Consider the following 26,280-nt stretch of genomic DNA (forward strand, 5'->3'; position numbering starts at 1 on the left):
ATTTTGGTGAATCTTATTTCCACCCTCTTCTGTCCTGATGGAGTTGTTAACTCTAAGGGAAAAAAAGCTCTTTGCGCCACTTTTCTCCTCTAAATTTGTTCTTAATGATCTTGATAAACAACCTCCCTCTATTACTTCGTTATATTCTACCATTATATTAGTTGTCTATACTTCTTTCAATCTTTCTTTGTCTCAGTTTGTCTTTCCCTCTTGGAAATTTGCTTGTAAACAGCCTAAGAAAGATAACTTGTCTTGCCGCTATTGATATTCAAACTACCCCTCACTTTCACAATACACCTTGAAGGTTTTGACCTACTCCTTAATTGGCAGTATTGTTTTCAGCATGGATTTATTTCTTATGTTATGCACTTTGGGAATTCTACCCTGAATATTTTGTTGAATTGTATGATAATTCCAAGGACAAATGGTTCACCTCTAAACAAGTTCCCAGCATATAGCTCCCACCAATGCTACCTACATGGCTATATATTTTTTCCTTTGACAGCACCTCTGACAGTGCAGCCCTCCCTCAGTCCTGCACTACAGCGTTAGCCTAAATTTTGTGCTCAAGTCTCTAGAGTTGGACTTGAACTCACAGCCCCCGATTCATAGGCGAGCTATGCAAATACTAATATTATTATTATGCATTGAAAGTCATATTTTTGGATGAAGGGGCGTGTCTTGTCATTCGTGATAGACCAGTGCAACTGCTGTATTGAAAGAAGCACAGCTCCAGATCCTGCATAAAAGCTCTCCATTCCTGTTTGACAGATTCGTGTATGTAAAACCAGGTCTCTCTGTTCTTTCAGTGTTTTGGATAAGAGGTTAAACCAATGCCCTGCCAGACTATTCAAGTGGACATAAAAGATCCAACGGCACAATCTGAAGGTAAGCAGGGAGTCTTCCTAGTGCCCCGGACAATATTTCTCCCACAGCCAACACTACCAAAATTAGATTAACTGACCATTCATCTGATTTTCTGCGCGCAGAATCTGGCTGTGTGTAAATTGTCCACTTCTTTTGCCTTTATGACAACAGTAACTAAACTTCAAAAGTAATGAATTGGTTGAAGTGCTTTGGGACATGCTGACAATGTGGTAAGATACAACATAGATGCAAGTTCTTCCATGCTTTTACTGCAGCTTATAGCATTTCCTCTGATTCTTTTCCCATTAACTCAGGAATTCAATGATGCATTGTTCTCTCTCCCACTCCTTATGGCAATGACCTCATTCATTCATCATATAATCCTATCCACTTTACATTCAGAACACGTCTTGACTGCAATGATTGAAACTCTACATCCTGATCTCCTCCATGCCCTTCAATGGAACAATATATTGTTTATTTCAGTTCTTCAAAGAACACAGAATCCTCATGTCTCTCAAAACCCTGACCAACAGCTTTATTGCAACAAAAACAAGAAATGCTGGATTCACTCAGCAGGTCTGGCAGCAGCTGTGGAAAGAGAAGCAGAGTTAACGTTTCGGGTCAGTGACCCTTCTTCGGAACTGCTTTATTGCTTTATTGCAATATGTCTTATGACTTCACCCTAGAGGCTTCAGTAACTCCTCTGGTCTAAGTTAAACTCCCGCATCCTCTCCATTGATAAAGCTGCTTCTGAGGTGCCCAGTTTTCTGTTTCATTATTTCTTTGCTCAACAACTCATTTCACTCTACAACGCCAAGTCCATTCAGAACTTCTGGGGAGGCAGTGGCATAATAGTATTGTCACTAGACTAGTAACCCAGAGACCCAGGGTATTGCTCTGGGAACAAAAACAAGAAATGCTGGAGTCACTCAGCAGGTCTGGCAGACCTGCTGAGTGGCTGCCAGACCTGCTGAGTGACTCCAGCATTTCTTGTTTTTGTTTCAGATTTCCAGCATCCGCAGTATTTTGCTTTTATTGCTCTGGGAACATGGGTGCAAATCTTACCACAGCAGAAGGTGGAATTTAAATTCAATTACTAAATCTGGTTTTAAAAAAGCTAGTCTAATGGTGATCATGAACTACTGTCCTTACATGTCATTCCAGCCCACAGCAATGTGGTTGACTCTGAAATGGCCTATCAAGCCACTCAGTTGTATCAATCCACTACAAAGTCAATAAGGAATGAAACTGGATGGACCACCTGGCATTGACCTAGGCACCAGAAACAACAACGGTAACGTACCCAACCCTGTTGACCCAGCAAAGTTATCCTTACTAATATCTGGGGGCTTGTGACAAAGTTGGGAGAACTGACCCACAGACTAGTCAAGCAACAGCCTGACATAGTCATACTCACGGAATCATACCTTACAATGTCCAGACACTGCCATCATCATCCCCAGCTATGTCCTGTCCCACCAGCAAGACAGACCAAGCAGAGGTGGCGGCACAGTGGTCTACAGCTGGGAGGGAGTTGCCCTGGGAGTCCTCAACATTGACTCCGGACCCCATGAAGTCTCATGGCATCAGGTCAAAAATGGGCAAGGAAACCTCCTGCTGATTACCACCTACTGCCTGCCCTCAGTTGATGAATCAGTACTCCTCCATGTTGAACAGAACTTGAAGGAAGCACTGAGGGTAGCAAAGGTGCAAAATGTACTCTGGGTGGGGAACTTCAATATCCATCACCAAGTGTGGCTCGGTAGCACCACCACTGGCTGAGTCCTAAAGGACATAGCTGCAAGACTTGGTCTGCGGCAAGTGGTGAGGGAACTAACAAGAGGGAAAAACATACTTGACCTCATCGCAAATGCATCTGTCCATGACAGTATTGGTAGGAGTGACCACCGCACAGTCCTTGTGGAGACGAAGTCCTGTCTTCACATTGAGATACCCTCCTGCGTGTTGAGTGGCACTACCACTGTGCGAAATGGGATATATTTTGAACAGATCTAGCAATGCAAAACTAGACATCCATAAGATGCAGAATTGTATTCCATCATAATCTGTAACCTCATGGCCTGGCATATCCCCACTGTACGATTACCATCAAGCCCAGGGATCAACCCTGGTTCAAAGAAGAGTGCAGGAGGACATGCCAGGAGCAGCACCAGGCATACATCAAAATGAGGTGTCCACCTGATGAAGCTACAACCCAGGACTACTTGCATGCCAAACAGGGTAAAAAGCATGTGATAGACAGAGCTAAGCGATCCCATAACCAATGAATCATATCTAAACTCTGCAGTCCTGCCACATCCAGTGGTGGACAATTAAACAAATAACTGGAGGAGGTGGCTCCACAAATATCCCCTCAAATCTCCTCAATGATGGGGGAGCCCAGCACATCGTGCAAAAGATAAGGCTGAGGCATTCGCAACAATCTTCAGCCAGAAGTGCCAAGTGGATGCTCCATCTTGGCCTCCTTCTGAGGTCCCCAGCATCACAGATGCCAGACTTCAGCCAATTCGATTCACTCTGTGTGATATCAAGAAACTGAAGGCACTGGATACTGCAAAGGCTATGGGCCCTGACAATATTCTGGCAATAGTACTGAAGACCTGTGCTCCAAAACTTGACGCACCCCTAGCCAAGCTGTTCCAGTACAGCTACCACACTGGCATCTACCCGGAAATGTGGAAAATTGCCCAGGTATGTCCTTTACACAAAAAGCAGGACAAATCCAACCCGGACAATTACCGCCCATCAGTCTACTCTCGGTCATCAGTAAAGTGATGGAAAGTGTCGTCGACAGTGCTATCAAGTGACACTTGCTCAGCAATAACCTGCTCAGTTTGGGTTCCGCCAGGGCCACTCAGTTCCTGACCTCATTACAGCCTTGGTTCAAACATGGACAAAAGAGCTGAACCCCAGAGGTGAGGCGAGAGTTACTGCCCTTGACATCAAGGGAGCATTTGACCGAGTATGGCATCAAGGAGCCCAGGCAAAACTGAAGTCTACTGGAATCAGGGGGAAAACTCTCCGTTGGTTATAGTCATACCTATTGCAAAGGAAGGTGGTTGTGGCTGTTGGAAGTCAATCATCTCAGCTCCAGGACATCACTGCAGGAATTCATCAGGGTAGTGTCCGAGGCCCAACCATCTTCAGTTGCTTCATCAATGATTTTCCTTCAATCATAAGTGTCTGAAGGGATGTTCGCTAATGATTGCACAATGTTCAGCACCATTCGCAACTCCTCAGATACTGAAGAAGTCCATGTAGAAATGCAGCAAGACCTGGACAACATTCAGGCTTGGGCTGATAAGTGGCAAGTAACATTCGTGCCACACAAGTGCCAGACAATGACTATCTCAAACAAGAGAGAAGCCTGAATGTTATGCAGGCTCCCATCTGCCAAGAATGAGGCACATTAATTTCGCCACATGGACGTTAAATTTTAAAATTGTTGCTGGGAAGAAAAGAAGGCCTATTACAAGGGGTTGACAAGCCCCTGGCCGGAAGGACATTTTTGCATATTATTAACAGACAGTACTTGGAAAGGACAAAGGGGCTACTCCCTGCTCCAATTTAATCCACAATCGACTTTTGATTACCAGATGTTGAGGGCGGAGGAGCTCGCATTCCAGGTTGGCTGCTAAGATGACCGAATACACAAACAGACATAGTCACACCCACTAGTCACATGACTAACCTGCTGGGCAACCTGAGTTTTTTAAAATTTGAACTTGCCACAGAGTTTTGAACTGGCAGAAAGCTCCTGGCTCCTGGATTGAGAACATCTCTCTCCTGTCTGCTCATCTCTTTCTCACCAGCTTTAGAATCCATTGAAGACAAGACAGAAAAGTTTTCTACAGTGAACAAGGTTTAAGAGGAATACTGGACCCCAACAAAAAGCAAGAACCACCTACAAAAGGACTACAGTGATCTCGAAGCACAGTAACAAGAAACTCTTCAGACATTGCCTCAAATCTTTCCACTGTAGCTTTTCTTCTGTTCTTTTCTGACTCTATTTGCATGTGCGTATCGCATAGGCATGCTTGTGTGGAGTGCAGTGTGTTTCCGTAGGCGTTAACCGAATTAGAGTTTAAGTTTAAGTTTTTAATACATTTCACTTTTCTTCTTTAAACCTAAGAAAGCCTGTTTGTGCTCATTCCTTTGCCTTATAATTGGAAAGCGGTAAACAAGGATTCACCAAGGGGGAGCTCAAAACACGATGTGATTAAAATTAAATCCTGTTACGGTAAGACCAGGCGAAAGCTGAAAGGGACCCCGAGACACCTTTTTCACCTGGTCGTAACACTACCCATCTCCCCTTGGCATTCAATTGCATTACGATTGCTGAATCCCCCACTATCAACATACTGGGGGTTACCATTGACCAGAAACTGAACTGGAATAGCCATAAAAATACCATGGCTACAAGAGCAACTCAGAGGTTGGGAATCCTGCAGCGATTAACTGACCTCCTGACTCCCCAAAGCCTGTCCACCATCTACAAGGCACAAGTCAGGAGTGTGATGGAATACTCTCCACTTTCTGGATGGGTGCAGCTCCAACAACACTCAAGAAGCTCGACACCATCCAGGACAAAGCAGCCTGCTTGATTGGCACCCCATCCACAAACTTTCACTCCTTCCACCACTGACGCATAGTGGCAGCAGTGTGTACCATCTACAAGATGCACCACAGCAACTCATCAAGGCTCCTTAGACAGCACCTTCCAAACATGTGACCTCTACCACCTAGAAGGACAAGGGCAGCAGATGCATGGGAACACCACCACCTGCAAGTTCCCCTCCAAGTCACACACCGTTCCTTCACTGTCGCTGGAACTGCCTGGAACTCCTAACAGCACTGTGGGTGTTCCTACCCCACATGGACTGCAGTGGTTCAAGAAGGTGGCTCACCACCACCTTCTCAAGGGCAATTAGGGAGAGGCAATAAATGCTGGCCTCGCTAGTGATGCCCACATACCACAAATTAAAAAAAAGACTTAAAAATTACTCTCAACTCTGGGGAAGCCATTTTAACATGCTTTATGCCCCCTTTGAAGTCAGAATATCCTTTCACCTTTAGCTCTCAGCCTGTGTTTCCCCATTACAACCTTTCTTCCCCTCTTCTAGTTTATCAATGTTATTTTGGTCAGCAAAACCTCTGATCTTTCCCCTCTTGCTTCTTTCAAGCTCCAAATGTGCTGCGCCACAGTCTCCAGCCCCCAATATCAAAACTCAACCCACAACCTCATACTCTAACACTTTCTGAGAACTTTCAAATCGACAGAACTCCTTGCCTCCCCTCAGTTTTTACATCATACTGAATTCTGCAGGCTTTTCACACCTAAACTTGGTGTCATTTGATCTCCACTTCATGATTTGCTTTGCCTTTTCTCTACATTTGAGCATTTTTGCTGCCAAATGGGCCCTCCATGTAGTATCCGTATGATACATGTAATTGCGCGGTTGACTTTTAACTGCCCTCTGAAATGATCTAGCAAGCCATTCAGTTGTACCAAACTGCCATGTTTGCAATGGTTAAGAAGGTGACTCATCTGCACCTTCTCAAGGGCAGTTAGGAATGAACTATAAATACTGGACTGACCAGCATTACCCACATTCCATGAATTAATTAAAAAAAGTATAATCTTAAACTAGTCCTAAAATCTTCCGATTCTGTCTGATCTAGTACATATTTTAGTCATTACAGGCACCATGAAAACCTACAGCAAAACCCAAAAGTAGAGGTGCAATTGGTATCTGTAGAACAAGAATAGAGAGCTTGTATGCAACACCTGGAGCTTTCACAGCTCTTCTCTCAGTACAGCAGTTGCATTTGTCCAATATCAACACAGGTCTATCAAGAATTACAAGACAAGCCACCGCCCCCACACCCACTCCCACCCCATCCAGAGAGCTAAATTTCAATCCACAATAATCTTAGTGATTAACATGGCTCAGAGGTAGCACTCTGACCTTTGCATCAGGACGCTGTGGATTCATAGTTACACACTGGAGACTTGAGACCAAAATCCTGGCCAACACTGCAGTGCTAGGGGGAACACGGCACTGTCAGAGGTGCCGTCTTTTAGATGAGATAGGAACATAGGAAGGTAGGAACAGGAGTAGGCCATTCAGCCCCTTGAGCCTGTCCCGCCATTCAATGAGATCATGGCTGATCCGTGGCCTAACTCCACATACCTGCCTTTGGCCCATATCCTTTAATATCTTTGCTTAACAAAAATCTATCTATCTCAGATTTAAAATTAACAACTGTTCTAGCTTCAACTGCTGTTTGTGGGAGAGAGTTCCAAACCTCTACCACCCTTTGCGTGAAGAAGTGCTTCCTAACATCTTTCCTGAACGGTCTGGCCCTAATTTTTAGACCATGTTCCCTAGTTTTAGAATCTCCAACCAACGGAAATAGTTTATCTTTATCTAGCCTGTCTTTTCCTGTTAATATCTTGAAGACTTCGATCAGATGTTAAACCGAGACCCCATTTGCTTGGTCAGATGGACATAAAAGATCTCATGGCACTATTTTGAAGAAGAACAGTGGAGTTCTCCGCAGTGTCCTGGTCAATATTTATCCCTCAACCAATATCAATAAAATGCATTGAATTGGCCCAATTTTAACTCTGGGTAAGTTAAATCGGGCCTAACATTATCTGGTCATTTAATTAATTACTGTTTTGGGATCCTGCTGTGCTGTCACATTTCCTGAATTATAACCATGATTATACTTCAAAAGTACTTCATTGGTTGTTAAGTGCTTTGAGACGTGCTAGGGTCATGAAAGGCGATATATAAATGCAAATCTTTCTTATAATAAAGGTTCTTCTTGCCTGCAACTTTTTTGGGATTGGTTCTGAGTAAATCCATCAAGTCAGACAGAAAACACACATCATCCCAGATCTTTTTCAGCTTATAGATTTCTGGTTTCTCAAACAGCAGTTCCTCAGCATCTGCATACACTCGAGCAAGTCTAGAAAGAAGTACAGGAGAACTTGGAAATGTTGGTTTCACAGCACTTGATTCAAATTCACATAAAACTTTAGCTGCTACCTTTTAACAATGTACATAGAAAAATATCAATGTTGAAGCAGAGCTATTGGGTCTACACTTGGCCCTTAGTCTACACAGAGTCAGCTGGTCTCAGTCAAGGCAGCAGTTGTGGTGCTACAATTTACCTCACTCAGCCTGGGAGAGTATGGGGAGGAAAGTTTTCCCTGCTCCTGACTACTATTCACTGCTGGAAAATATGCCTGTTTGGATATCAGGTGAGAACAGGATTAGCCTCAGCTACAATGCCTTCCATTGTTGAGAAGCTCACTGATATGGCTCATTCATGAGGAATGACCACTTCAGTGAGGAAGTAGCGAGCTGTTGGTCTCTTGGAACTGTAATCCAGCAAGAGTCAGCACCATTAGAAGTGGACGAGGAGAAATCATTTGCTAGCCTCCCGTAAATATGTCCATAAAAGTGATAATGAGAGAATGTACAACAGACTGAATGCAGAGATCAACAAAAATTATTTTTAGTAAGCTTTCTGACACATAAGCATTTATCATGCTTTAATAGATAATTGAAAAACGAATATGTTAAATTAATTAATGCACTTGACTCGATCTGTAAATGCCAAAGAAGACAAAATATTTAAGCTTTCATGATACATTCCCACAATTGGACTTGCTTAGGGAGTTGGGTAGCATTAAAGCACAGTGCCATGAACCAAGGGCCAAAGATTTGATCTCAGCCACTACTGACATGACAATTAAGCTCAATCCAGTCATTAGTTGCAATAACAAACCATGCTGGGTCAATGGGAGGAGGAAAAATAATCAGACTGAAGGGATCGGCATCCAGCATCTCATCACCCCCTTATAGCCTCCCAACCTTCACTCACAAGCCTCTAATGAAGAATGGTCACTCTGGCATGGCATCACACACCAGCACCAGTCACAACCTTCACAGAAGGACAACAGCTAAAAGAAGGGTTGTAGATATGTCAACAAAGGTGAAAACAGATTAAGGGATAACTGAAACATCAGCAATGTTCATAGCTAATTTATTTAGGGTTATGTTAAAGTTTTAAAACTATTTTACACTTATGAATGAATAAGTGAGCTACCTGCGATCGATCATCTATTGATATATACATTTACAACTTGTTAATTTTATTCTCACAAATGTCACTGCTGTCAGCATTCATTTTCCATCTGTAACATTTTAGGTTGTTTCAAATGCATTATAACAAATGGTTATTGTAGCCATGAATCCTTAAATCATACTTACATGGAGTTGTTGTAGTTTGAAACCACACCAGGAGATTCTCCATGAGTAGGGTAGCGGAAGCAGGGGTTGTTCAGATTACAGAAAATTCCCTGTAACCATGGCAACATTCCTGCAGAGGGCATCGCTTTATTGGGAAAATGGCCTAAATAGGGAAAACATGCAAAGAAGTTTCAAAATATGTTGTCTGCAAGTTTATTCTTCTTAGAAACTTATGTAAATTCTCCTTTTAAAACAAAGCTGGTGATTCCGAAGAACGGAGCTCTGTTTCTCACTTTGTTTCTTCTGATTGTGCTAATACTTCAGCTAAACCAAGTGTCCTTGGAACTGTATCAACTATTCAATTTCAGCCCAAGCACCAGAAAGCTTCTCCATGCCGCACCACACTGTTGTTATCATTCTCTGTCCATGAAATATGCACCTCTTGGGGAAAGAGATTGATGAATTAGGGCAGCTTGTGGCATGCAGTTATTATTCAGAACAAAAACAGAAAGGGACTCCTGCCAATGTTATCCACTTGCAAAACCTTACACTCAGCAGCTCCTTGTGACATACTGTTGTGTGCAATTTCGAGCTTATAGGTCTGGAGATTTAAAGCGATGACCTTTCTTTTTGGCATCGACTTACATGGAAGTACTTTAGAAATAACAAGAAGTGTTATGATGTACATAATCTTTGCTATGACTTACATTCATGTTGTTGGTAGAGGGGATTTGATTTCCGCAGCCAAACCAAAACAAGGAAAAGAGAGAGAGGCCAAACAAGTTCCACCAGGAAGCGGAGCTAGGAAAAATTACAAAATTGGGATTAGTTTAAGAGCAGTGTTAAAGAAAACCAATAGATTTATGTTTTATAAATAGCTTATTAGGTTGTTTTGAATCCAGGTTTCCTCCATTTTACCCCTCGTCAAACTTAATTTGGCCCCGTTGGTTTTCCATAACTTCTCTCAGCCAGTTGAGTAGGTGATCACATCAACAATTTGTCCACCATTGTTACATACTTCTGTCAGTCACTTTGAAGTTGGTTGTGCTAGAAACAGATTTAAACTTTACTGGTGTTTACAATTTGCAAGTCAGGCATAATCCGTTGGAGAAAATTTGGAATGGCCACTCCACCATGTACTGTGACTAAATTGCACCACTTTAGTAAATAATGTTGCATTTTAGGACTGATGTGTGCACTGGGTTCATAGTTACTGGAAGCTGTATCAAGACTCCCAATTAAGTATAATTAGAAGCACAACTACATAGACTTCCATCAGCTCTGATCAGTTTAGCATTCAGAAGAAAAAGATCAGTCAGCATTGTCTTTGACCGACAAATGACATAACCTGGAGAACGGATCAGGAACAAATCACATTCCTTGTGTTAATAGACTTAAGAAAAGCTTTGACCATAGCACTGTTCTTGCCAAGCTCAGGTGACATGGAAGTAATAATGCGACTACTTAACAGAGAAAAGGTACGTCATCAAACCAGCCATTTACCTGCCTGGATCAATAGCTGGTGTATTCCTCACAGACTTTTCCGAGGTTTGTCCCTATGTCTTAATTATTGACAACAACAGATTAAAGATACATCATGATTCAAGAATTCCCCTGTTTGTAGGCGACTCTCAGTTATGTTCTGCGTCAGTCCTCTGAATCTTAAAAATGACTTAACGGCAGCTAGTGGATGGACAAAACTCAGATCATCAGCAACAAGATTATGCTCACATTATGTTCACACATAAATTGAACCCTTGACTCAACCTGCAGCTATTTGCTTTAGTAAAAGACAGCTCCAATGTTTGAACAAGAAGACATGCAGTACAGGTGAAAACTCATTAAACTATATCACATGAGGAAATACTTCCCTCAGGCTTGCACAAAACTATGAGCGAAGTGCCTGTCTCAAGTATATTAGATTGCACAGAATTGATCCATTATTTGTAATAACCCTAAATCAACAGAATTTTGCAGCAAAGTTTAAGGTTAAAGACGACAATCCACTGAATAAAATCATCAGAGCAACTCAACATTGATAAGCCCTCAAAATACCCAATGCTCTGTGCAACTTTCCATAAGTTCCTTAGAAACCTATTAAGAAAAATCTTAATGCAATTATTTTGCTCACCCATTTGGAGCCTCCAGTTATAAAATTCCAGCTCTGAACTCTCACTCAGTCCAAAACCTTCCATTTCCTCAGCAAAAACATTTTTTCCCTTTCAATAAATTGCTTGATTTTCTTTGTTTAGGAATCTTAATGATCCATAAAGGAACCGATCTATAGATCAGACTATTGCCAGTGCTGTTCAATATCTAGGCAGTAAGAGATGTTTAAAAGCATCTCAGTCCGACCTTCTGATTAGAGCACGATACCTTGCTACTGCAAAGGCCTGCAGCACCTTCCATGTATTATTCCATACCAGAAGAGATTGGGAACATCAGCTCCTACAACCAATCGAAAGCAACGATTTATTCCAACTAACTAGGCATTCTGCTTTGTCTTGTCTAGTGCCAGTCTAGTATATCATCTGTATAAATACATCAAAATATCAACTTAACTGTTCTAACATTAAATAGCTAGCAACTATTCTACCATGGCATTGGAGTATACTATAAGTATAAATTCCCAATTACTAATTATTACTTTAACTTATTGAGGTTAATTTATATTCTTATTCAGCTTCCATTTCATCTAAAACTTATCTGTATTTAGCTTGATTTTTCGAGATATTGGCCCGGATTTTGCTGTGGTAATGACAGTGAACCTGTACACAAATTCAGGAATCCGGACAGGCGCAGAATAATGTGGAAGTCCAGAAGTTGCTGTCAGTGAGTCTAGGTTCCTCTATAGGGTGCTTTGAGGAGCTTTGAGGAGGCTCCCATAAACCGCATTCTCCATTGCAATCATGAATTGATGCAAATTTCCACTTCTACACTGTTGATCTTGCAGTAAAATACTCTTGAACATTTACACCTTGTTGAATGAGGTGTAACTGGGTTTTTAATGGTGTACCAACTTCATAATTACTGCTAAACACCCTCACTGGCCCTGAAAAGCAAATTTTAGTTTTATGGATTGTCAACTTTCTCCACAATGATAAAAAATTCCACCTGTTATTAATTTTTTTTAAAAGTTTGCTTATCTTTATTTTAGCCTAATTTTAATTCAATCAAAATCATTTATTTCATTATCTGAAAATTTAAATTAGAAATAAAGGATAAGCCAGTGTTTTTAACTTCCCGGTTTGCTGCCTGTAGACACCTTGATAGGATTGGCCCCTTACCTGTTTGCAGCCAGCACTGCTGCTGCACGCCAAGACATCCTCTTGACTTGGCGAGAGATTTAAACTGCTGTCGGGAGAGGGGAAACCACGCCACAGAAATCGCTACATCCATGTGGGCAGCTTTCTCCAAGGTCAGTGGCAAGTGCCCTTGCTTCACCACCAATCGCAAAATGCAGGCCATTATAAACCTAAAATGCACTAAACATTTTGACTGCATTCACAAGTATTGCTGGACATCTAATTTGGTTTCAAGCACAATTGTGACTACTAAACAAGCCATGAGATGTCAACTATCAATGGGGACTTCTTCATTCTTCTGTGGATGATTTGGCAGCCCCATCTCTTAATAATAGAGCAGTGCTGAATTCTCATATTGGTAGCTGATGTTGGCTGCTGAAGAATAGAGTGGAGGCCAAACAGAGGCGCGATCTTCCACTTGCATTTTTTTTTCATTCATGGGATGTGAGCATCACTGGCTAGGACAGCATTTATTGCCCATCCCTAATTGCCCTTGAGAAGGTAGTGGTGAGCCGCCTTCTTGAACCGCTGCAGTCCATATGGGATAGGTACACCCACAGTGCTGTTAGGAAGGGAGTTCCAGGATTTTGACCCAGCGACAGTGAAGGAATGGTGATATAATTCCAGGTCAGGATGGTGTGTGGCTTGGAGGGGAACTTGCAGGTGGTGGTGTTCCCATGCATCTGCTGCCCTTGTCCTTCTAGGTGGTAGAGGTTGCTGGTTTGGAAGGTGCTGTCAAAGGAGTCTTGGTGCATTGCAGCAGTGCATCTTGTAGATGATACACACTGCTGCCACTGTGCGTCAGTGACTGAGGGAGTGAATGTTTGTGGATGGGGTGCAATCAAACAGGCTGCTTTGTCCTGGATGGTGTCGAGCTTCTTGAGTGTTGTTGGAGCTGCCCCCATTCAGGCAAGTGGAGAGTATTCCATCACACACCTGACTTGTGCCTTGTAGATGGTGAACAGGCTTTGGGGAGTCAGGAGGTAAGTTATTCACCACAGGATTCCTAGTCCCTGACCTGCTTTTGTAACCATGGTATATATATGGCTACACAGTTCAGTTTCTGGTCAATGGTAACCCTCAAGATGTTGATAGTGGGGATTCAGCAATCATAATGCTGTTGAATGTCAAGGGGAGATGGTTAGATGCTCTCTTGTTGGAGATGGTTATTGCCTGGCACTTGTGTGGCATAAATGTTACTTGCCACTTATCAGCCCAAGCCTTGTCCAGGTCTTGCTGCATTTCTACATGGACTGCTTCAGTATCTGAGGAATCGCAAATGGTGCTGAATATTGTGCAATCATCAGCGAACATCCCCACTTCTGACCTTATCATAGAATGTTTAAGGCACAGAAAGAGGCCACTTGGCCCATTGTGTCTGTGCCTGTTGATAAACAATCCACCTATTCTAATCCCACCTTCCAGCAATTGGTCTGTAGCCCTGCAGATTATGGCACTTGAGGTGCAGATCCAGACTCCTTTTGAATGAGTTGAGGGTCTCTGCCTCAACTACCCTTTCAGGCAGTGAGTTCCAGATCCCCACCATCCTCTGGGTGAAAAGGTTTTTCCTTGTCTCCCCTCTAATTTTTCTACCAATCACTTTAAATCTATGCCCTCTCGTCACTGACATCTCTGCTAAGATGAATAGACTCTTCACCTCCACTTTATCCAGGCCCCTCAAAATTTTGTACATTTCAATCAGATCTCCCCTCAGCCTTCTCTGTTCCAAGGAGAACAACCCCAGTCTATCCAACCTATCTTTTTAGTTTCATTTTTCCAGTCCTGGCAACATCTTCGTAAATCTCCACTGTACCCTCTCTAGTGCAATTCCATCCTTTCTGTAATGAGGTGACCAGAACTGCACACAGTACTCAAGTTGTGGCCCAACCAATGAGTTATGCAGTTCCAACATAACCTCCCTGCTCTTAAATTCTATACCTCGGCTAATAAAGGAAAGGATTCCATATGCCTTCTTAACCACCTTATCGACCTGTCCTGCTACCTTCGGGGATCTGTGGACATTCACTCCAAGCTCCCTCATTTCCTCCACATCTCTCAGTATTTTCTCACTAATCATGTATTCCTTTGTCTCGTTTGACCTCCCCAAATGCATCACCTCACATTACTCCGGGTTGAATTCCATTTGCTGCTTTTCTGCCCATCTGACCAGACCATCAAAATCTTCCTGCAGCCTACAGCTATCCTCCTCATTATCTACCACACGGCCAATCCTTATGCGTCTGCAAACTTCTTGATCATGCCCCCTACATTTACGTCTGAATCGTTAATATATACCACAAAAAGCCGGGGACCCAGTACTGGGTTCTGCGGAACGCCACTGGAAACAGTCCTCCAATCGCTAAAACACCCGTCAACAATTACCCTTTGTTTCCTGCCAATTTTGTATCCACCTTGCTGCATTTCCCTGGATCCCACGGGATTTTATTTTTTTAACCAGTCTACCAAGTGGGGCCTTGTCAAAAGCCTTGCTAAAATCCATGTAGACCACATCAACTGCACTACCCTCATCTATCTTCCTTGTTACTTCTTCAAAAAATTGGATCAAGCTGGTCAAATTAGATCTTCCCTTACAAGTCCATGCTGACTATCCTTGATTAACCTGTCTCTAAGTGACAGTTTATCCTGTCTCTCAGAATAGATTCCAATAATTTGCCCACCACTGAGGTTAGACTGACTGGCCTGTAATTACTCGGTCTATCCTTCACTCCCTTTTTAAACAGAGGTAGAACGTTAGCAGTTCTCCAATCCTCCGAAACCACACCTGTATCCAATGAGAACTGGAAAATGATGGTCAGACCCTATGCTATTTCCTCTCTTGCTTCTTTGAACAGCCTAGGGTACATTTCATCTGGCCCTGGTGATTTATTAACTTTCAAGGATGCTAATCCCATTTATATTTCCTCTCTCCCTATGTTTATCACATCCAATACTTCACACTCCTCCTTAACTACAATATCTACATCATCCCCCTCTTTTGTGAAGACAGGCGCAAAGTATTCATTAAGAACCATACCAACATCTTCTGCCCCTACACATAGGTTACCTTTTTGGTCTTTTATGGGCCCTACCCGCTCCTTAGTTATCCTCTTACTCTTAATGTATTGATAAAACATCTTTGGGTTCACCTTGATTTTGCTTGCCAATATTCTTTCATGTCCTCTCTTTGCTTTCCTAATTTCCTTTTTGATTTCACCCCTCCACTTTCTATACTCCTCTCGGCTTTCTGTAGTATTGAGTTCTCAGTGTCGGACATAAGCTTTCCTTTTCTGATTTATCTTATCCTGTAGCCTCCTTGACATTCATGGACTCTAGATTTGGCCATCTCACCCTTTTTTTTGTGGGAACATATTTACCCTGGACTCCTTGCATCTCCCTTTTGAATACCTCCCACTGCTCTGACACTGATTTACCTTCACTTAGCTGTTTCCAGTTGCTAAATCAGTCCTCAGTTTAGTAAAATTGGCCTTGCCCCAATTGGGAACTCTAACTCCTGTCTCTGTCCTTTTCCATAATTATGTTAAAATGACTGAATTATGATCACTACCACCAAAATGCTCTCCCACTGCCACTCCTTCCACCTGCCCATCTTCATTTCCTAAAACTAAGTCCAAAACTGTGCCCTCTCTTGTTGGACTTGCTACATACTGGGCAAAAAGGTTCTCCTGAATGCACCTCAAGAATTCTGCTCCCTCAATTCCTTTCACACTAAAACTATCCCAGTTAATATTGGGGTAGTTAAAATCCCCTACTATCACTGCCCTATTGTTCTTGCACTTCTCAGAGATTTGCTTACATATCTGCTCTTCCCTCTCTCTCTGACTGTTTGGGGGTCTATAGTACACTCCCAGCAGTGTGATTGCCCCTTTTTTGTTCCTTAGATTAATCCATATGGCCTCATTTGATGAACCTTCCAACATATCTTCCCTCCTCACAGCTGTAATAGTTTCCTTGACCAAAATTGCCACTTCCCCTCCTTTCTTATTTCCCTCCCTATCACGTCTGAAACCCCTGTAACCAGGAACGTTGAGCTGCCATTCCTGTCCCTCCTTAAGTCATGTTTCTGTAATAGCTATGATATCATGCTGCCACGTGTCTATCTGTGCTCTCAGCTCATCTGCTTTATTTGCTATACTCCTTGCATTGAAATAGATACCCTTGAGCACTGCCAAAGTCACTTTTTTATTTTCTAACCTATGTTTCCTCTGTCTTCCAGACTCATCCATTAATTTTCTGCCTTCCATTTTCATTTCTGATTTTGTCCCAACTGAGTCTACCCTCAGGTCCCCATCCCCCTGCCAAACTAGTTTAAACCCTCCCCAACAGCACTTGCAAAATGTCCTGCAAGAAACTCAGTCCCGGCTCTGTTCAGGTGCAACCCGTCCGTCCTGTACAGGTCCCATCTTGCCCAGAGCTGGTTTCAATGTCCCAGGAATCTAAAGCCTTCCCTCCTGCACCATCTTTCCTGCCACACATTCATCTGTCTTATCCTTCTATTTCTATACTCGCACATGGCACTGGGAGTAATCCAGAGATTATTACTTTTGAGGTCCTTCTTGCTAATTTCTTACCTAGCTTCCTAAATTCTGACTGCAAGACCACATCCCTCTTTCTACCTATGTCGTTGGTTCCAATGTGAACCACGACTGCTAGCTATTCACCCTCTCCCTTCAGGATTCTCTGCAGCTGCTCAGTGACATACTTGACCCTGGCACCAGGAAGGCAACACACCATCCTGGATTCATGTCTGCAGCCACAGAAACGCCTGTCTGTTCCCCTGACTATTGAATCACCTATCGCTCTCGCTCTTCCAATCTTCCCTGTACCCCACTGTGCAGCTGAGCCAGCCGTGGTGCCATGGACTTGGCTCTGGCTGCACTCCCCAGATGAAGCATCACTATCTTCAGTATTCAGAACTGAATACCCATTGGAGATTGAGATGCACTCAGGGGTCTCCTGCACTACCTGCCTGATTCTTTTTGACTGCCTGGTGGTCACCCATTCCCTCTCTCCCTGCATACTCTTAAGCTGTGTGGTAACCTCATCTATAAATGTGCTATCCACGTAGCTCTCATCCTCAGAATGCACTGCAGTGTCACCAGCTGCCACTCAAGTTCCAAAATCCGGAGCTCAAGCTGCTGCAATTGACAACACTTCCTGCACAAATGGTTCTCCAGGATACGGGAAGCATCTTGGAGCTCCCACACAGCACAGGAGGTGCACTCTCAAGTTAAAGCACCCCTGCCATTCCTTTATTTATTAGCTGACCCTTTGCTATTGCTAAAAAAACCTTACCAATACTACAACTCCTTAGAATTATTAATAAAACACTACTAGTATTGATAAATCAACTAAAAATCAATACAGTTCACTAATTAAAATAAACCTTACTCAAAAAAAACTCACCAGCTACTCAGTTATTGAGACGCTATAACCCAACTATTACCACGCACCCTAACAGTGGTGTACTATTCCAGCTATTTACTGATACTCCCTAAGAGCAGTTACTCACCAACCAATCACCTCGCAGCTTTCCTGTGATGTCACTGTTCACTTTGTTTTCAAACTCCGGCCCGCCTGGACTCCTCTCTGTTCCGCTTTCGCTGTTTCCCGCTCTGAGTGATCTCTCTCTTTCCTCCCGGGCTCTTTATGCTCCACTTTGCTCTCACTGTTTCCCGCTCTCTGAGTAAACTCTTTCTCTCTCTCCCGGGCTCTTTATGCTCCACTCCGTTCTCACTGTTTCCCGCTCTCTGATCTTATGATTGAAGGAAGGTCATTGATGAAGCAGCTGAAAATGGTTGACTCTACCCTGAGGAACTCCTGCAGTGATGCCCTGGAGCTGAGATGATTGACTTCCAACAACCATCTTCTTTTCACTACGTATGACTACAACCACTGGAGAGTTTTGCCCCTGATTCCCATTGACTCCAGTTTTGCTAGGGCTCCTTGATGCCATACTCGGTCAAATGCTGCCTTGATGTCAAGGGGAGTTACTCTCACCTCACCTCTGACGTTCAGCCCTTTTATCCATGTTTGTTTGAACCAAGCTGTAATGAGGTCAGGAGCTGAGTGGCCCTGGTGGAACCCAAACTGAGCATCACTGAGCAGGTTATTGCTAAGCAAGTGCCGCTTGATAGCACTTTCGATGACACCTTCCATCACTTTACTGATGATCGAGAGTGGACTGATGGGGTGGTAATTGGCCGGGTTATTTGCATGCAACTTCAGAATTGGATTCAACTTTTTCTTGGCAAATGGAGCTGCATCCAAGCCAGCATGGCATATGTAAACAAAATTAGATCTGAATCAACTGACTGACCACAGTGTTCTGCTGTCTATATCTCAACTTGCACCAAGTCCTGTTCACCCATCACCCCTATTCTCACTAGCCTACATTACTACCTGGATCCTACCTGGATCAAGTTAAGCAACATCCTTGTTTTCAAATCCCTCCATGGTCTCGCTCCTCCCTATCTCTGTAGCCTCCTCCAGCCCCACATCCCTCCGAGATATCTGCGCTGCTCCATGTCTGGCCTCTTGCACATCCCCAATTTTAACCACTCCATTATTGCCTTCAGTTGCCTGGGCCCTAAACTCTGGAATACCCTCCCTAAACCTCTCCATTTCTCTACCTCTCTTTCCTCCTTTAAGACGGTCCTTAAACTGATCTCTTTGACCAAGCTTTTGTTCATTTGATCTAATATCTCCTTATGTGACTTTGGACCAAATTTTGTTTGATTACACTCCTGTGAAGCGCCTAGGGACATTTTACTATATTAGAGGCGCTATATAGGTGCAAGCTATTCTTGTTGTTGAACTTTCTTGAGCTTTGTGTCCTGAATGAACTCTGCATCACCAACAGCTCCTTCCAGGGCAGACATTACTAGAATCATAGTTATAAGACGCTATTTAATTGCAGACGGCGTGTACCTGGAAGCGCAGTGTCGTTTCCATGCCAGCAGATCTACTTTGGACATGATCTTCTCCAGATTTCAGCTACAAGAGAAGCATAGGGAACAGAGTATACCCCTTTAGCTTACTTTCGTAGATCTCACTAAGGCATTCGACACCATCAGCAGAGCAGGGCTCCACTCCACAAGATTTTGGGAAAAATTGGCTGTCCACCAAAGTTCCTCAGTCTCATGTGCTCCTTCCAATGACAACGTGCATTGCACTGTACAGTTTGATGGCCCCATTTCCAACAGTTTCGGAGTGAAGAATGGAGTGAAACAGGGTTGTGTCCTAGCCCCCACTCTGTTTGGCATCTTCTTCTCCATGCTCCTGACCTTCGGCTCCCCTGCAGATATGGAAGGAGTCTACTTGCACACTAGGTCAGACGGCAAGCTCTACAAACTATCAAGGCTGAGAGCGAAGACAAAAATACATCGCGCCCAGATTAGAGAACTCTACATTGATGATGCTGTGCTGGTCCCTCACATGGAAACTCAGCTACAAAGACTCATGGACTATCTCTCCCATGCCTGTAATTTGCTCTCCTTGACTAGAAGTGTCAATAAAACCGTGGTCATGGGACGAGGATTTGCATCTTTGCCCTTCATCACACTTAATAACACCCCACTGGAAGTGATTAGCAAATTCTGCTACCTTGGGTCCACGGTGACAGACAATCTGTCCCTTGATTCAGAGCTCGATACACACATAGGGAAAGCAGCTATCACCTTTGGTCAACTCATAGAACATGCATGGGATAACACCAAGTTGACCCTTAGGACAAAGCTGATGGTTGTAAGGCCTGTGTTCTCAGCACCTTGCTGTATGGCTGTGAAACATTGGCAACCTACAGCTACCAGGAAAAGAAGCTCAATAATTTACATCTTTGCTGTCTGCTGTGCATTGTGGGTAAATCCTGGCAGGACAAAATCACAAATGCAGCAGTCCTCTCAAAGGCAGAGCTCCCAAGTGTGTCGGCACTAATCAAACAGAGGTGGCTTTGATGGATCGGACACGTTCGCAGAATCGAAGACGGTCACATACCCAAGGACCTTCTGTATGGTGAGGTAGCCGGGATCAGTAGGGCACCCAAAGCTCTGCTTCAAGGATTCTTTCAAACGTGACATGAAGGCCCTAAACGTCGACTCTCACACCTGGGAGTGACTAGTAGGTGAAAGAGGGAAATGGCGACACATCCTGTGGACTGGTGTGCACTACCATGACAACCAGTGGCTACAGCAGCTTGGCAACAGGCGCCAATGCCAAAAACAACTCACAGCGTCACTTGGCAGCTTCATGTGTGGCACTTGTGGCAAAACCTGCCTGTCAAGGATTGGCCTGCACAGCCATCAACAAAGATGCACCAAGAGAAGACACCCCGGCTAAATGGATTGTCTGCTGCGTGTTCATCAGCTTTTGTAGATGGAATGATGTCAACATAGGTGCACGTTATTCAAGTTAAAGTAAAAATAGCTCACTGAACTCAGTGACAATCTGCTCGACCAGTGTCTGAACTTGTTTACACAACATTTGATCCCACATTAATAGTCTCTTTCTTCCATTTCCTTTCTACTGTTAAGTGATGTGGGAATGAATGCAAGCTTTTGTTTATGCACTGACCTTCTGTCTCTTCCTGAGCGTCCAATTCTTCCACAGCAGCAGAGAGATCTGATTGGAGGAGCTCATTCTCTCGCCTCTCTCCCACTAGAGTAATTTAGTATGTGCAATTCTAAAAAATAAACAGCAATATCTTAAGGTATTAGTTTATAATTGAATTAGACAATTGAATTATTTTTAAAAACAGGAAGGAGTGACACTTCAGGAGATGCTAGTGCTTGACTCAGAGTTCCTTAGCTTCCTCAAATAGCTCAGCTCTATTGAACTATACAAACCAGGAACGTCCCAAAATATGTACTGTGTTGGCTGATTGTAGTCAAATTAACAGTGGAGATGCGACAAAAGAAAGCTGAAAATGCTGGATATCTGAAATAAAAGCACAAAATGCTGGAAATACACAGCAGGTCAGTCAGTATTATTTCAGGGAAATGACAAGCCAACGTTTCGGATGTATACCCTTCATCAGAACTGAACACAGAAATGTTTCTCAATCTTCAGTTCTGATGAAGGGTACTTCCCGAAATGACAAAACATGCTGATTGACCTGCTCTCCAAACCCAGCATTTTATATTTTTATTGTGACAGTTGCAATAATTAACCCATTGGGTGGGAAAGTGGAAAAATTAACTCCTGATCACTATCCAGTGACCATTGCATGTATATGGATTTCATGTGAGGACTGAGGATTAGGATTGGCTACGATGTGCTCCTGTGGTGGAATAGCTTTCTGACATTCACTGTCTAGCTGACAAATAGCCACTGGGGTACGGGATTGAAGGTTGATGGTTGCCTGCAGAACCATAGAAGGTCTTAACACCTTTAGAAGAGAAGAAGGGATAAAGCAGAAGGGAAAGAAGCAAGAAAATACCAGACTTCTATCTTTATACCAGGAAAATAAGAATCTGCAACTGCATCTTAACATTCCATATCAAACCAAAACCTCTACCTAGAATACCAGTAACAATGTTCTCTCTCGGACAGTGCAGTCCTTGGAGTTTAGACCCTTGGAAAGAATTGTAGAAATTCTTGTGCCAATGTAGGTACAAAAGTATTTTGGAGCTACCTCATCTTTCTGCTTTTAGCCTTTATCATCGATTCATAGAATAATACAGCACAGAAGGAGGCCATTCAGCCCATCATGCCTATGCCAGCTCATTGGTAGAATTATCAAATTAGTCTCACTCCCTTGCTCTTTTGTCATAGCTATTTTCCTTTCAAGTATTTATCTAATTCTCTCTTGAATGCTAATATTGAATCTGCTTCCACCACCCTTTCAAGCAATACATTCCAGATCACAACAACTCACTGCATAAAAAAAAGTTTCCTCATGTTGTTTTTTTGCCTGTCACCTTAATTCTATATTCTCTGCCATTCTGACCCTATTTACTTTATCAAAACAATTAATAATGTTGAATGTGTCCATCAAATCACCTTTTAACCTCCCCTGCTCTAAGCAGAACAACCCCAACTTCTATAACTGAAGTCCCTCATCTCTGCTACCATTTTAATAAATCTCCTGCGTCATCCCTAAGGCTTGACATCCTTCCTAAAATGTGCTGCAGAGAACTGGAGATGATGCTCCAGTTGAGGACTAACCAGAATTTTATTATGGTTTAGCATAACTTCCTGTTCTCTATGCCTCTACTTATTAAGTCAAAGATCCCATCAGCCTTTTTAACCGCCTTCTCAACTTATTCTGCTCCCTTCAAAGACTTATGTACCTACACCTCAGGTCTCTATTCCTGTATCTTCTTTAAAATTGTGCCATTTAGTTTATATTGCCTTTCTTCATTCTTCCTAGCAAAATGGATCACTTCACAGATCTCTGCATTAAATTTCATCTGCCATGTGTCTGCCCATTTCACCAATGTCCTCCTGAGGTCTGTTACTGTTGTCCTCACTGTTTACTACATTTCTGATTTTTATGTCATCTGCCAGCTTTGAAATTATGCTCTCTGTACCCACATTCAGGTCATTAATATGTACCAAAAACATCAGTGGTCCCAACACCATCCCCTAAGGAAAGCCGCTGCACAATCCCCTCCAGTCTGTAAAACTATTTTCTGCTTTTTGTCCTGGCCATTTTTTTTAATGTATCCTGCCACTGTATCTTTAATCCCATGGGTTTTAATTTTGCTAACAAGTCTATTATGTGGTACTTTGTCAAATGCCTTTTGAAAGTCCATGTAGACAACATCAACCCTGTCTGTTACTTCAAAGAGCTCAATCAAGTAAGTCAAACGTGATTTGCCTTTAACAAATTTGGGCTGAATTTCATTTATTAGCCCATACATTTGCAAATATCAATTAATTTTGCCCTGAATTATTTCAGCACAACTGACATTAGGCTGATTGGCCTGTAGCTGCTGAGTTTATTTCTCTTCCGTTTTTAAAAAATTCGTAAGGATGTGTAAAGCGTAAAATTTGCAATTCTCCAGTTTGCCGCCACCATCCCCATACCTGAGGACGAATGGAAGATTGTAGTCAGAGCCTCCGAAATTTCTACCCTGCATCCATCTGTAACCTCAGATGCGTTCCATCTGGACTGAGTGATTTTTCTACTTTGAGGATTGCCAACCTTTTACATTCATCCTCTGTATCTATTCTTATCCTATCCAATATTGCTACTACCACCTCCTTTACTGCTACATTGGCAGCATTCTCTTCTCGAGTGAAAACAGCTGCAAAGTGAAGGTCTACTAGCCTAATAGCTGGAATGTGCAGGTTGTCTTCTGAGGAAAGGTTGGACAGGCTAGGCTTGTATCCGTTGGAGTTTAGAAGAGCAAGAGGCGACTTGATTGAAACATATAAGATCCTGAGGGGTCTTGACTGGGTGGATGTGGAAAGGATGTTTCTTCTTATGGTAGGATCTAGAACTAGGGGTCACTGTTTAAAAATAAGGGGTCGCCCATTTTAAGACCGAGATGAGGAGAAATATTTTCTCTCAGAGGGTCGTGAGTCTTTGGAATTCTCTTCCTCTAAAGGCATTGGAAGCAGAGTCTTTGAATTATTTTTAAATCAGAGATAGATAGATTCTTGATAAACAAGGGGGTGAAAGATTATTGGGGGTAGGCAGGAATGTGGAGTTGAGGTTGCAATCAGATCAGCCATGATCTTGTTGAATGGCGGAACAGGCTCTTGAATGGCGGAGCAGGCTCAAGAGGCGGAGTGGCTTACTCCTGCTCCTAATTCGTATGTTCGTGTGTAAGTGAACAATCATGCCATGCCCTCTGCCTCTACAAGAATATCTCCTTTTTTGTCCCTAATTGGCCCCACCCTTCCTTTGTCTGCCCTTTTAGTATTTATGTTTTTATAAAAGGCTTTTGAGTTGTCCTTTACTAATCTATTCTTATACTGTCTTTTTGCCCCTCTTATACCCTTTTTTAGATTTAGGAACATAGGAGAAGGAGTAGGCCATTTAACCTGTTGAGGCTTCTCCGCCATTCAATTAGATCATGGCTGACCATCTACCTAAATGCCTCTTTCCCTCACCATTGACATATCCCCGATGTTATCAGAATCCAGAAATCCATTGAACTCTGTCTTGAACATGCTCAATGATTGTGCGTCCACAGCCGTCCTCTGTACTTTCTATATTCAGCTTGATTCTCTAATGTATCATGGGTTCTACATTTAGCATAAGCCTCCTTTCTCTGTCTCATTTTAACCACTATATCTTTCGTCATCCAGGGAGCTCTAGCTTTGAATGTGTTTACTTTGTACCTGAACAATTTCCACTTTGTGAAGGCCTCCCATTGTTCAGTTACTGCTTTCTCTACCAATTTTTGATTCCAATACACCTGGCCCAGATCACTTATGAACTCACTTATGAACTTCAGGTAAGTATTCTTACACTTGGTAGTTCCTTGTCCTTTTCCATAACTATTCTCAAGTTGATAATATTATGGTCAATGTTCCCCAAATGCCCATCCAAAGAAATATGCTCCACTTGGCCTAGCTCATTCCCCAGAACTAGATCCAGCACTACTTCCTTCCTCATTGGACTGGAAAGACAATCAATAAAGTTCTGCTGTACACATTTTGGGAATTCCTCCATTACTTTGCTCTTTACACTGTTACTATCCTAGTCTATATAGGGTAATTGTCCCCCATTTTCACTACTATGTATTCTTGCATTTTTCTGCAATTTCCCTGCAAATTTGCTCATCTATCTCCTTCCCACTATTTGGTGGCCTATAATATACAACTATAGAAGCATAAAAGCTCTTCTATTCTTCCTTAATTCTATTTAAGTATTTTGATTCTTTAACTACATCATCTCTCTCCAGTGCTATAATAGTTTCCTTGACCAATACTGCCATTTCATTTCCTTTCCTATCTTTTCTGAATATCTTGTAACCAGGAATATGAAGTTGCCAACCTTGTCCTTCTTTTATCTTTCAATATTCTTCTTCAAGTGTTAATCTAATTCCCTCTGAAATGTTGTGGTACACTTAGCTTCATCGGCCATTTATGATACTGTATTCCATATTGTAATAATTTTCCATCAAGGAATTTCTTTTAACCACACCCTTTATATTTCTTGTACTAATCTTAAATTCATAACCCTTGTTATCAATTCATAAACCAGAAATAATCTTTCATTTTTTTTCATCTCAAACCTGTTCAAAACTTTGAGCACTGCAATGAAACTTCTCTGCTCCAATGAATTCAGCTCCAGGCTTTTTAGCAAAATGATATTCTCTCATTCCTTGTAAATGTGAATTGTCCTACATTATTCCAATATCTTGTAGAGATTCATCATCACCCTCTTGCTTTTATATCAGTGTCCTTATCTTTACTAGCCACAATTCCATGTGTCAATTTTACAGCTGTAATCCAACTTTTAAAGATCACAATCCTAGCCTTCCTCCACTGAACAGCTGAGCACATATTTCCATTCTCTTCATTTTTCAAAATGCATTAATGCACCTTTATCTACATTTTATGAGCCACCTTATCATTCCTACCTTGGACCTCTATCTTTATAACAAATTTCTTATGCGGCATTTCCTCACATGTTTTTTGAAAGTCCAAACATGCTGCATTCCCTTTGTTTACACACAATAATTTCAAATAAGGTACTTAAGTGAGAGTGGCCTTTTTACAGACTTGTTGGTCTTGATCAGTCCCCATTTTCTATGTTTCTATCATCCCTTAATTTGGTCTTGGGTAGTTTTTTTATGAATACAGAAGTGTGGATATGAGTTGAAGCAGGGTTCATGGAGCAT

The 26,280-nt window shown here is 42.5% G+C and overlaps 1 protein-coding gene across 1 annotated transcript in view; it reads right to left on the minus strand.

The window, feature by feature from the left end:
• abca4b (ATP-binding cassette, sub-family A (ABC1), member 4b) overlaps positions 1-21,118 on the minus strand; it is a 158,970-nt gene extending 137,852 nt beyond the window's left edge. The window contains exons 1-4 of the mRNA XM_068036820.1: positions 21,053-21,118; positions 9,866-9,959; positions 9,180-9,321; positions 7,730-7,869 (exon numbers count right to left, since the gene is read on the minus strand). Coding sequence (XP_067892921.1) covers positions 7,730-7,869; positions 9,180-9,321; positions 9,866-9,959; positions 21,053-21,118 — 442 coding nt within the window. The remainder of the gene's footprint in view (positions 1-7,729; positions 7,870-9,179; positions 9,322-9,865; positions 9,960-21,052) is intronic.
• Positions 21,119-26,280: the final 5,162 nt, after the last annotated feature.

This window comes from Heterodontus francisci, chromosome 8 (assembly GCF_036365525.1).
Source record: "Heterodontus francisci isolate sHetFra1 chromosome 8, sHetFra1.hap1, whole genome shotgun sequence".
In the NCBI taxonomy this organism is placed as follows: domain Eukaryota; kingdom Metazoa; phylum Chordata; class Chondrichthyes; order Heterodontiformes; family Heterodontidae; genus Heterodontus; species Heterodontus francisci.